The 13409-nt window shown below is 42.3% G+C and overlaps 1 protein-coding gene across 1 annotated transcript; it reads left to right on the forward strand.

The window, feature by feature from the left end:
• Nucleotides 1-11414: 11414 nt before the first annotated feature.
• LOC149438379 (olfactory receptor 6N1-like) lies at nt 11415-12455 on the forward strand. The gene has a single exon (XM_089659876.1). It carries the CDS (start codon nt 11419-11421, stop codon nt 12439-12441), a length of 1023 nt encoding a protein of 340 aa, XP_089516002.1. The 5' UTR covers nt 11415-11418; the 3' UTR covers nt 12442-12455.
• Nucleotides 12456-13409: the final 954 nt, after the last annotated feature.

Consider the following 13409-nt stretch of genomic DNA (forward strand, 5'->3'; position numbering starts at 1 on the left):
GAAAAACAATATTTTTTATTTTCAGCTATAAAAAATATATAGTAAACTCAAAGTTGGTTATAAATTTAGGCCAAAATGTATTCTGCTCCATGTTTTTGGTAAAAAAAATCCCAATAAGTGTATATTGATTGCTTTGTGTGGAAGTTATAGCGTCTACAAACTAATGTATAAATACTGCAATTTACGCCATTTTTCTGCTATACAGCGCTGCGCTAGTTTAACGGACAATTGCGCGGTCATGCAATATGGTACATAAATGAAATTTACACCCTTTTTTTCGCCACAAATTGAGCTTTCTTTCGGTGGTATTTGATCGCCTGTGCGGTTTTTATTTTTTGCGCTATAAAAAAAAAAGTCTGACAATTTTGAGGAAAAAAAAACAATATTTTGGACTTTTTGCTATAAAACATGTCCAGTAAAAAAAAAATGCAAAAATCAAATTTAGTCATAAATTTCTGCCAAAATGCATTCTGCGACATGTCTTTGCTAAAAAAAAAAACAAATACGTGTAAATTAATTGGTTTACATGAAAGTTATAGCGTTCACAAATGGTGGGAAAGATACTGGAATTTTTAGGGTTTTTTTTATACTAATAATGGCGGCGTTCAGCGAATTATGGTGGCGATCAGGGACTTATGGCAGCGACCAGCGACTTATGGCGGGACTGCGGCGGACATTCTGACATTGGGGGGTACTGACTTGGGGTCACTGACATCCCCAAAAACACTAATACAGTGATCAGTGCAAAAAAAAAAAAACACTGACACTGTACTAATGGCAATGGGGAGGAAGGGGTTAACTTTATTTTGCAGGGAAGGGTTATAGGAGTGAGGGGAGTGTTTTACTAGGGGGCGGGGGTGTGTACTGGGCGGGACAAGGCTGATCCAGAAAGAGAAACTGTTCTTTCTCGATCAGCTCATCCTCGAGCTGACAGGGAAGTGACAGACAGCACAGCTACTGCAGCTGTGCTCTCTGTCACTGTTTGCCGCCAATCGCCCGGGACATAGCCGCTAAGGAGCGGCTGTGACCCGGCGACTGACATCTGTGGCGGAGATCCGCGGGACAGATAGGACGGCGGCACGCCTTGCGCGCGCCCCCTATTTGTTTACAAAACACACGTTTTAAAACGTGGTTTTGCCTGTGCGTGCCGCCCTGCCGCCGTATATGTACAGTGGCTGGGCGGCAAGTGGTTAAGTGAGTTATCCCATACGCTTTCCATTTAGAGACATATTGTAGTTTTGGCTAGTTCAGGAAATGCCGCATTACTCCATATGGGACTATAGGCAGTATGGCCCATAATATGCTGCAACTGCTTAACCTTAATCCAAATGTTATGCTTTAGGTGATATGTAGGAAAGGATTTATTTGTTTTACAAAAATATTGAGTCTCAAGACTCTCCGATAAGGAGCTAGAGGCCGTGCAATGCAGGATCACATTTAGAGTAGAGGTATCAACTGGAGCTCAGTCAGCACATCATTCCGCAATATCTTTATATAGATGTTGCAGTTGGCTGGCTAAGTAGTACAACCAGGGGTTGGGCAAAGCTATCCCCCCTCTATCCTTGGGACATTGCAAGTATTCCATTCTTATCTGCGGTGGACGGCCCCCCCCAAAGCAATGAGCGAAAAATGGTATTTATGAATGAGAGGGTTTCCAGCGCAATCATGACTGGCGAGTTATGAAGAAAATACAACAATTGGGGCATAAATATAATTTATATAAGATTCTCTCTACCTGTCAAAGATAACCAGAATTTGGACCAAATCTTAACCATATCTTTAAATCGGGTCAACAATGGAGCTACATTCAATTGACAATAATCCAGTAAATCTAGTTAAATACCCAGGTATTTAAAGGAAGTTGTTATCATAACCAGACAAAAGGTAGGCACCGTTGGATCGGAGACCCCATCCAGTGGCAGCAGAGCCAATTTAGACCAGTTAATTATTAGCCCTGAATAATGTCCAAACTGTGAGATTATATGCATGATTGTATGCAAAAATGATCTTGTATCATCATTGACAGCCAAAGCCGCGAATGGCGGTGCGGGTAGAACGCGCACTTGGCTCACAAGCGCCCCCTACCCGGTAATGCAAAATCACGTACATATACGTGATTTTGCGCAAACGTGCTGCCCTGTAGCAGTACTTCTGCTATAGGGCAGACGGGAAGCGGTTAATATTACAACTGTACTTTTATGATAACAAGGGGCTGTCACGTACCTGATTGGAGACTGAAATGGTGAGGTCGGCCTCACTTGTGTCACTAGCCCTGACCCCACTGGAAGTGGAACAGAGGGTGTCTAGGGACCAGGGGGACAGAGCGCCAGCAGATGTTGTTTGCAGCTCTTGCAGTTGGAGACTTTGGAAGACTGATGAACCTCCGATTCAGGATCAGTAGTAATATGCAGATCTGGTATGGTAGGTCGCCAGGTGTGCACCAGAGTAAGACAGGAAGCTGGGATGGGAGACAGGAGCAATGTCATAGGAATAGCCAGGGTCATCAATGGGCGGACAGCGAGGTACCAAATCATAAGCAAGCCAAAGTCAGGAGCAGAGCCAAAGTCAGGAACCAGTATTAAGCAGGAGAGAAATCAGAGTCAGGTCAGGAACAAGCCGGGTCAGCAACAAGGAAATCACACAGGAACGAGTAGGAAACGGGGAACAGCTGAAGACCAGTCAGCACTCAGCACAGGCAAAGGCACCTTTTAAATAGTCCGTCTGGCGCCAATCTTCACCGTGCGTGTGCACATGCGTGTGCATGATCATGCATTTCTGTGCACATGCGCAAGTCTATTCACCAGCCGTCTCACGGGAATTCCCTTACAGGGGCATTACATAGGCAGGGTAATTTCTAATCAGGACTTGACGGAATGCAAAGGTAATGAAAACATTATTAGAGCCATGTGCACAATGAGTGCAGTGTACAATACATAGGTGAAACATACAAAATAGAATACAATTTTATACAGAATTTGGGAAGGACCCAACACAGCATCTTACTGTCCAGAAGACCTTGGAAAGAGGCTTGTATTCACAGTATTCAGTATATTCAGATACACTTCACTTTATTTCAATTTTGTTATATTGCAGCCTGATATTACTGTTGTGTACATTTTTGTCTCATTAATCTACACTCAGTACCCCATAATGACAAAGTGAAAACAGAATTTTAGAGATGTTTTCAAATGTATGAAAAAGGAAAAAACAATATATTTTAATTAATTTATCTCAGTTGCCTCTCATTTCTCTTGATTGTTGCTAAGATGTTTCTACACCTTGGTTGGAGTCCATCTGTGGTAAATTAAATTGATTGGACATGATTTGGAAAGGCACACCTCTCTATAAAAGGCCTCACAGCTGACAATGCATGCTGTATCAGAGTAAAAACCATATTTATATATATATATATAAAAGGAAATGTCTGCAGAGCTCAGAGACAAAACAAATCTGCTGCGCTGAAGGTTCCCAAGAGCACAGTGGCCTCCATAATTCTCAAATGGAAGAAGTTTGGCTCTTCCAAGAGCTGGTCACCCGGCCAAACTGAGCAATCTGGGCAGAATGGCCTTAGTAAGAGAGGTGATCAAGAACCTGATGCTCACTCTGATTGAGCTCCAGATATCCTGTGTCTAGATGGGACAAAGTTCCAGAAGGAGAACCATCCCTGCAGCCTTCCACTAATCTGGGCTTTATGGCAGAGTGGCTAGATGGAAGCTTCTCCTCAATGCAAAACACACAAAAGCCCGCTTGGAATTTGCACAAAAAGCATCTGAAGGACTCTCAGAGGAACAAGATTCTCTGGTTTGACAAAAGAAGATTGAACTATTTGACCTCAATTTTAAATGTTCAAGTTCTGCAATAAAGCTTCATAAAAACGAACCCCTAGACTGTTCATTGAGCCAAAGGAGTGACTGTGACTGTGTGCCTGGCTGCGGGGCAGCAAATGGGAAAAGATCCCTGGACATTTATTCAGCATCGCTGTGGGGGTGAGTGCTACAGGTATGTAATGTATTAGCACAGCACAAAGAGTATAGAGGCTCTGGGTATGTAATATACAAGGTAGACATGTGTGATTCATTTCATTACAAATTGAAATTCAGACAAAACTTTTGTTATTCAGAGATTCAGATATAGCTGAATCTCCAAATCTCAGTGGTAAAGAATTTCAACAAATCTGTAATAAATAATAATAAAAACAATACATTTATTTGTATTCGTTTGTTTCATTTGTTAGTGACTTCAGAGGATTTGTAAGTTCAATATGTGTCACGCTCTGTATTGTTATGTTTGGCCAAAGTCGCAAGCAAGTCGTATCGAAGTCAACCAAATAACATAACACATAAGCAATGAATCCAAATCTTCCGAAATAACTTCTAAATATATGAAACTAATCCAAATATACAAAACCAATTCTGAAAATGAGGCATTCTAACATAATCAATATGATGAAATGAATGTATGTACTTAACGAATGAATATGAAACAAAACAAATGTTATCTCTAATACAAGGAATGATACAAAATCGTGACCACTGCACCCTACACGCCTTGCCATACATTGCATACTGTTGGCCACTGAACTCTGTACGCTTTGCTGCCACCCCTAACCACTTGACTCCCAGGACAATTCTGACATTTCTCTCATACATGTAAAACTCTGCATTGTTTGCTAGAAAAGAACTTAAAACCCCCAAACATTATGTATTTTATGCAAATGGTGGGTGTTGCAATTTTTTATGTCACGCAATGTTAGCGCAGTTGTTTTTTAAACTCACATTTTTCAGAAAAAAATATGTTAATGAACCCAAACACAACATAATACACACATTTTTAGTAAAATTTAAAAGATGATGTTATACTGAGTAAATAGATAGCAAGCATGTCATGCTTCAAAATTGCGCATGCCCGTGGAATAGCGACAAACTAAGGTACATTAAATTATCCATAGGCAATTTTTTAAAAGTCTTTACAGGTTACCAGTTTAGAGTACACAGGAGTTCTAGTGCTAGAATTAGATTGGTTTGATCAGATACTGTACAAGCCGGCAATGGTTTGAAAAAGAAAAAAAGAAAACCGAAAGTGATGAAATCCTCTGACATCACAGAGGAGGAGTGTGAACTTCTGTTCCCTCCACTCCACACAGTGACCAAACAATTGTATATCCCAATGGGAAATTTGTGATTTCCAAGAACCTCCAAAAAAAAAGGGTTGCAAGTGTATCTGAGATTCCCAAGTCACAGAGGAGGGGAGGGTACTCCTTCCTCTGCAAATCCCGTCAATCCTCTCCAGTGTAATTATCAGCATAGATCTCCATGTTCAAACCCTAAATAGAGGTACTGGCCACCAATTAGTGGCATTACTACCCTATTGTGCATGCACAATGACTTTATCGACGTGTGTCAGTGATGCCACGATGTCTCTCATCGATCCATCACACGCTGTGATGTCAGGAGGTCACATGATCATGGCCATCTTTAAGGAGTCCACACCATGTATGAGCATGTGCATGCATGTAAAGTTCAGTGTGCTGGCCTGTGGCTGCACACAGAAACATGTCCAGAGGAGCCATCCTACCGTGTGGCTGCACAGCTGGTTTCCTACGGTGGCAGTGCATGCTTTGTGAATGGACCACAGTCCTCTGGGACATTTCACAAGTTTGGAGGGGAAGGAGGGGGGCAAACGTCCAGCTCAGTTTTGCTGCGACAAACTGAGCCAGGAGTGGGAGTGGGTACCTGCCAAAACCAGGTACCCTCTCCCCCTCAAAATCTGTCAAATGTGGCAGTGAAGGGTGGAGGAGGTCGATAAGCGGAGCTTCCACTTTTGAGCTATGGGATTGCTACTCACACTGGACCCAGCACCTCATCCTTAGCTGAGAGACCTGTGTATTATCCATATCAGCTGAACTGTTGATTGAGTCACTGCCACCTCGGAACCTTCTCATGAGGGGGTCCCTCTTCCACCACAAGTCTCCTTTGTCTCACAAGGAGTTGATGAGCGGGATGCTGACCCTCCTTACTGCCAATCTGGTAGAGGATGATCTACACCCGACCTCTAACACAGCTGAGAGACCTGTGTATTATCCATATCAGCTGAACTGTTGATTGAGCCACTGCCACCTCGGAACCTTCTCTTGAGGGGGTCCCTCTTCCACCACAAGACTCCTTTGTCTCACAAGGAGTTGATGAGCGGGCTGCTGACCCTCCTTACTGCCAATTTGGTAGAGGACGATCTACACCCGACCTCTAACACACCCAGGCGGGCCATTCCTAACTCAATGGCTTTCAGACAGAACAGTTTCACCCAATCCAATAACTGGTGGTAGGTTCCTCTGTCAAGTTTTTTTCTTTATGAAAATTATCTAGGGTTGTGTGCATGTTGATAAATGTTCACTCAGATTGTTTTGTGTCAAATTTGCTTGTTGTCATTAACACTGTGTGCTAAATGGGGACCGAAGAGTTTCAGTGGGGGAGCCTGTATCCTGCTGCTCTGTGTGACCATCCTTCTCCCCCCCGCTGATGTGGATTCTGGGAGATCTGAATGAGAGTATTTGTGCTGTGGGCTGATTTATTCCCCTCCTGCTGAAACAGTGGCTCTGTGACCAGGGGCGGACTGACCATTTGAGCAGTCGGGCACTGCCCGAGGGCCCAAGGTCAGTAGGGGGCCCCATGAGATGCCCCTGGTACCTATAGGCTTTTTTGAGTTTGGGCAAGGACATGGGGGCCCTATGATCCCCTATTACCCTGGGGCCCCAAGAGTTGTCAGTCTGCCCCTGTCTGTGACTGAGGGTGCGAGCTGGTGTCTGCCCGCTCTTTCCCTTCATCTCTCCACTGTGAGCTGAATGGATTCTCTGTGGAACCCCCCGGTCATCGCCCTCCCTTCTGACCCTAGTAGGAGCCAATCAGCAGCAAAGGGAGAGGACTTGGACTATTGCAATGGACACTGGGAAATGTAGCCGCGTGGAGAGACTGCTGACTTTCTGGGATGGATAAATAAACTACAAATCCTGTGAGACTTTGGGACACCAGGAGGAGTGAACGATGATTTTTACTGTACCTCCCAGGAAAGTTTAGGCCTTTTGTGCCCAGAGGAGTGAAGACCTCTGTCCTTTTTCACCCTCTTGCCATAAGGCCTGGCTAAACGGAGTACCTGATCCTGCTACCCTACATTAAAGACACTGGATAAAGAGCTCCACCAGCCACACTGGCGGAACCTGCAACCCAAACCCAGAGAGGCTGGAGTATCCATTCACCTTTTCACTTCCACTGCTATTGATCAGGGGCTTCAGGGAGAGATTGAGGGGACCCTTTCAGTGTTGGACACTGCAGCTGTATCCTGGGGACTACTGAGAGGGCTGTCAGTGTCCAGCAACACACTGTCTAAAGATTCAGTGTAAGCAGCCTTATGGAGTGTGGAGTGGGGACTATGTAGTGTGAGAGCGCAGTGTATTGTGGGGTGTTTTCGGGTGAACAGTTGGTGGTGCCTTCACACCGTAACCCTTCAGAGTTATTCTTGACGAGTGCAGGATTGGACCCTGCTCTACAAATTCTAATTATATGCACCGTGGGGGTAATTTACTAAAGCTGGAGAGTGCAAAATCAGGAGTACTTCTGCATGGAAACCAATCAGCTTCCAAGTTTTACTGCCAAAGCTTAATTGAACAAGCTGAGGTTAGAAGCTGATTGGCTACCATGCAAAAATGCACCAGATTCTGAGTGCACCAGTTTTGGTAAATCTCCCCACTGTTTTAATAAATTCCCTGCTGTGTGTTGAAAAAAATAGGCCTTTGGTATTGGTGCCTCTGCACTGTAACCTCTGACAGTTACTATTGATGAGCACAGGAATTGGCACTGTTCTAAAAAACTGAAATTATATGCACCTGTCACACAGGTGTGGAAAAAATTGGGCCTTGGATGTTGGTGGTGCCTGAACACTGTAACCCCTCACAGTTACTCTTGGTGAGCACAGTAATGGGCCCTACTGTTAAAAATGTAAAAAAAAAATGTATTTAAATGTACCAGTCAAACAGGTGTAGAAAAATTGGGCCTTAGGTGTTGTCTTGTCAAGCATGTGGTACCAAAGCAGCTGGTGTTTTGGCCATGCTTGATCCGCTTCACAGACTTCAAACAGCAATGCTGTGGTCTGCTTCACATGTTGAAAAAAGCCCACAACAATGACTTTTGGGAAGTCAACCGGAAGTCAGCAGAGCCCTGCACCTGTGGAGCTCTGTTGTGTGATGCTATAGGGTGGCTGCACTTACACCTGCCCCTGGAGAACATCCTGACTCATTGGAGTTGCACCTACCTCTCACTTTCCTCCTCTGTTCTCTCAGGCACCCAAGTACAAGTACAGTGACCTTATCATTCCCTCCCCCCTCGTCACTGGAGAACTTGGCAGTATGCTGGGAGAACATGACTGCCAATTTCTAGTCCATCATTGACACCCCATCTATCTAGGCTAATGTCACTCTCTTCCTCAACCTGGGAACCAAAATCAGAGCATTGAAATTGCTGCACATCCTCCAGCAGCATAGAACTGACACTATGTCTTAATAATTCAGCTGACTCCTCCATGCATGATGGTGGGGCTGTGGAAGGTGCAGCTGTGGACAAGGAGCCTGTGAAATAGGCCACTTTGGCAGCTATGGTGGAAGGTGAACTAGTCTGAGCCTCGGTGACAGAGGATGAGGATGGCTTAGTTATCTAACTTTTCTGCATGTTGTGGCTCAATAACATGGCCAGCAGCTGAAAAAAACAGACAAGCGTGCCCTGCCGGCAAAGGGTATACTATGTCCACGACCACTACTTTTCATTGTGGACACAGAGGGTATTTGCCTTCTTTTAGCTGCCTGAGAGCGTCGTGTTTTCCTTTCGGACGGTATGGGGATTTTTTCCAGGGATTTTATTACCTTTATATTTTAGAGCAGGGGATGGGAAGTTGGCGCTTGGGTGCAATACTTTTGTGCTTGGTGCACTATAAACTGTTTTATTTATTTATAAAGAAAATAGGAGGTAAAGCAATTATGGAGATTTTTTTAATACTGCTCCTGCAAAAAAATAAAATAAAATACATGAAAAAAATTAAGAAAGCCAAAAAACAAAAAACAAACACTGGTGACTCAGAACGAGGAATGGCAATTATGGAGAAAATTTGCTGCTGGAGAAAATTAAATAAATCAAAAAATTCAGAAAGCCAAAAAAAGGGAACAACTGCTGACACAGAAGGAGGAACACCTGCAATTCAGAAGGGGGAACAGCCCTAAATATTTTCACTGCTGCTGCGGCAAAAAAAAAAAAAATTAAGAAAGTAAAAAGGAAACTACTACTGACACAGGAGGAGGAACACTAATACTTGTAAAACACACTGACACTTCACTGACACCACTATACTGCTCTTCACAACACCGCACTGCACTACACTAGATTCTTAACACACCACTAATCCCACTAAACTCCAGCAACACACTACACATGGCTACTGTGTAAGCAGCCTTATATAGCGTGGGCATGGCCTTAGCCATGAACCATGATTGGTCAAAGTCACTTTGACCAAACATGGCTCTCACAGCACATTGTGCTGTGATTGGCCAAAGCATTGCACCTGACCTGCGGTCAGGTACATTGCTTTGGCCTATCATGGCTCTCACAATGCAGTGCATTGTGGGACATAGTGTACTGAACGGCCCATGTTTACGTGACGATGCTTATGTTTGACTCGAATATCGAGCCCTTCCTGATTGCACAGCCATTTCCTGGGAAGATCAGTGTGATGCTCTTTCTCCTCCCCCAGCTTTCTGAGCTCTTTATTCAGCTAGTAACAGAGGGTATGTGATCACTTATAATATAATGAAACAAATGTAATGTTTTTTATATGTATACACAAATGTTTTATCTTTAATTTCTATTTTGAACTGAATGGGTTGTTTGTGAGAAGTTACATATACTTTATTCTTTATCCATACTCAGTAGACAACATACAGATACTAGGTTTTGTCCAGTGGCTCATTTTCATTCACTAACAACAGTGCACCACCTAAAGAAGGACCCCATTGAAAGCTGGCCAATGTTAAATACTAGGTGCCAGAGGCTTTCAGACACATACAGGGGTACCCCATCCACTAGAGACATACAGTATACATCCACCCGCTGTTGAGGTATTATGCACAAGGTGTACACCAGGACCCTTTTTGATTCTCTTGAACTAGTTGAGGTTGCTTAGAGACTCTGGTTGAACTGCTTGAAGTTTAACTTAGTCTTGCTATAGTCTTTGAGTGCCAGCTAGGGGTTAAATAACCAATTCACCCTTCAGTGCTCCTAATCCTTAATCCTTAATACATTTAATTAATTATCCCCATTCTGTTGGTGGCCTTATTCCTATGTGTTCTTAGAGTGATAGCCTATTAACCATAAAGTCCATAGGTGTAAACAGCTTTGAGTCTAAGACCAAGGGCGTCAGTGGAGACCGAGTGGTTAAGAGAGTCATGGCAGAACAGAGGACCCACCATCACTAGTTGCTTCTTTGGGGGAAAATGCTACAATTGCATCTCAGTTTAGTACCCCAATTGTTCAGTGAGGTATAGGACGGCTCTTCAGAAAAGCTACGCTGCGCAGAAAATTGTGGGCTGTACACTTCACTCTCTAGATGAAATGTATGAGCCTTGCTGTCTATGTAGATCAGAAAAACATAGTGAGAGATCTCTCCCACTCTGGTCACCTTTTATTTGAATTATTGCCATCTGGTAGATGGTTTAGAAATACAAAAGTAAGGACAAACAGATTTAGATTTATGTTTTTTTTTTCAAAGGACTATTAAATATGGAAATGATATTAAATGAATGAACTGGGTGGTCCTGGGGTACTGTTAGTATAACAGGGGTTTTTATTTTTAAAAGGGAATGTTTTATTATTGATATTCATTTTATTTATGTACTGTGCATGAGTGTTTGAAGTATTCATTTTATGTCTTTTTATGGTCTCTTAATGTGAGTAGTAGGATAGAAATTTTGTTGTGAATTTATTCTTCTAATCACACAAATCTTATCTTAACTCTTATGATTGTGCATGATTGAGTCATCAATAACATCACACCACCATTACTATGCAAAACTCAAAACTAAGGTCAGTTAAATTTTTTATTCAAAACTCCTATTTTCATGTTTTTCTTTTATTCATGTTTTATTTTTCATTGGGAAAGCTTGTTAAAATAATCCATACTATTTCAGTACATTCCTGACACTAATTAGTCCATCAGCGGCAGCTGTAACAGCTGTGGTCCATTGGGAAGACTTGGATGCAGTGACTGCAATAGTTTCTAAATGTAGATTGTGAGTGAGGTGACAGCTTTCTAAAGCCTATAAAAGCCCAACTGAATTCAAGAGAAAAGCAATGCGATGAGAGTCGCACTAATATCCACAGGGCCTCTATGAATTACGTTTTTCAGTTTATTGTATTCAGATTGAACAGAACATTTTTGCTAATTTTGCAAATCCAAGTCATGAGCTTTTCTCCCAAAAATGTCTCTGTAACTAACTTTGTTCTGGTGGGGCTTATCGAGATTGAATCATTTCGATATGTATGTGCTGTTTTGGCTCTTGCATTATTTTCAATCACATTGTTTATGACTTCTATGATTGTCTATGTAACCTGGACAGAGAACAGCTTGCATGAGCCTATGTACATCTTAATATGCATCTTGGTTATGAATGTGATGTTGGGGAATGCATCATTTTTTCCCAAGCTGGCCATTGACTTGTTGTCTGGATGCTCAACCATCTCACTCACAGGATGTCTCTGTCAATCCTTCTGTATCCAGCTTTATGCAGCTAATGAAATGTTTACTTTTACGGTAATGGCATATGACCGATATCTGGCTGTAGGCCACCCTCTGAGATACAACAGTCTGATGACCAATGTTAAAACTCAAACAATATCAATTGCCATATATGTTTTCATTGCCGTGCTAGTACTTGTGGATATATTGTTGGCATTAGGACTAACTTTTTGTGAGGAAAATATTAACAATGTCTATTGTGAGAGCATGTCTCTACAACCGCTTGCTTGTAATGATATAACAGTAATCGTTATGTATGATACAACTTTGACCTCGGTTTTGGTGATTGGCTGCTTGTTTGTAATAATATACTGTTACATAAGGACAGTTGTCATCTGTCTGAAAATGTCTGCAGAATCCTCTGTGAAAGCTATACAAACATTGATGACTCACATATTGGCCTTCACCATTTATATTGTCACCCTCTTGTTTGTTAATTTCAGGTACAGTCTAACCACAGGTTCTATATCAATTAAAGTTGATATTATCATACCTTTGATTGGTACCAGCATAGCTACATCTGCAAACCCTCTGATCTACGGGATAAGGACCAAAGCTCTCAAAGAAAAAATTGTAGGCAAAATGCATAAAATTGTTTGCAAACCAAAAGAATAAAATTATTTTTACATTTTTCAGCAGCAGTCTTACCAATGTAGAAGCGTGTCATTTTTCCCAATTTCTTTTAACCTTTTTGGGGAGTTTGTAGGAAACAGATCTGTAGTTCAGTCCGTGGGACTGTGCCTGTTAGTGTTCTCTGTGCATGGACTGTACAGTCTCAGTCACTTGCTGCTCCAGGTGTGTTAGGGAAAGGTTGTTTTGTGTGTTTTGGGTGTTTAAACTACTGCCAATCAGCAGACATGGGGGGGCCATAAGAGCTGGCTGGGAAGATATTAATCACTCCAGCTCCAGAATGTTTTACCCCCTTCATGACCAGGCCATCACATTTCTCGAAGTGATAAAATGCCAGGGCAGTATAAAAAAAAACAAATGACACCCCAAGGAATGCGCTGAGAGGCATGTTGAGTCCATAGAAGATTTTACTTTTTGCCACACATTTTTGGAAAATTCAAAAAAACATTTTGTAAACAAAGTTGTCACTTAAATGATATATTTCTCATACATGGAATAACACCACAAAGCACATTCTGCTACTTCTCCCGAGCATGGGGATACCACATGTGAGAGACTTTTTGGCAGCCTGGCCACATACAGGACATCAAAGTCCAATGACCACCTTCAGGCATATTTCCTCATGTAACTTCCTCACTACCTATCACCATTTCGGAAGCCCTAAAATGCCCGGATAGTACAAATACCCTCCAAATAACCCCTCTTTGGAAAGTAGACACCCCAAGGTATATGATAAGAGGCATAATGAGTATTTTTCAGATATAATTTTTTATCACAAGGTTTTGAAAAGGAAAAATAAATTTTTATTTTCTTTCTTCATTTTTCAAAAGCTTGTGGCAAAAGATGAGATCTGCAAAATAGTCACCATGCCCCTTAGCAAATACCTTGGAGTGTCTACTTTACAAAAAAGTTCATGGGGGGGTGCCTCTACTATCCTGACATTTTAGGGCCAA

Source organism: Staurois parvus, unplaced genomic scaffold (genome assembly GCF_062004578.1).
Source record: "Staurois parvus isolate SC_StPar_1 unplaced genomic scaffold, SC_StPar_1.0 ptg001192l, whole genome shotgun sequence".
Classification (NCBI taxonomy): Eukaryota; Metazoa; Chordata; class Amphibia; order Anura; family Ranidae; genus Staurois; species Staurois parvus.

Excerpts from the sequence above, each read along its gene's own strand:
- LOC149438379 (XM_089659876.1), top strand. The coding sequence starts at position 11,419 with ATGAATTACGTTTTTCAGTTTATTGTATTCAGATTGAACAGAACATTT.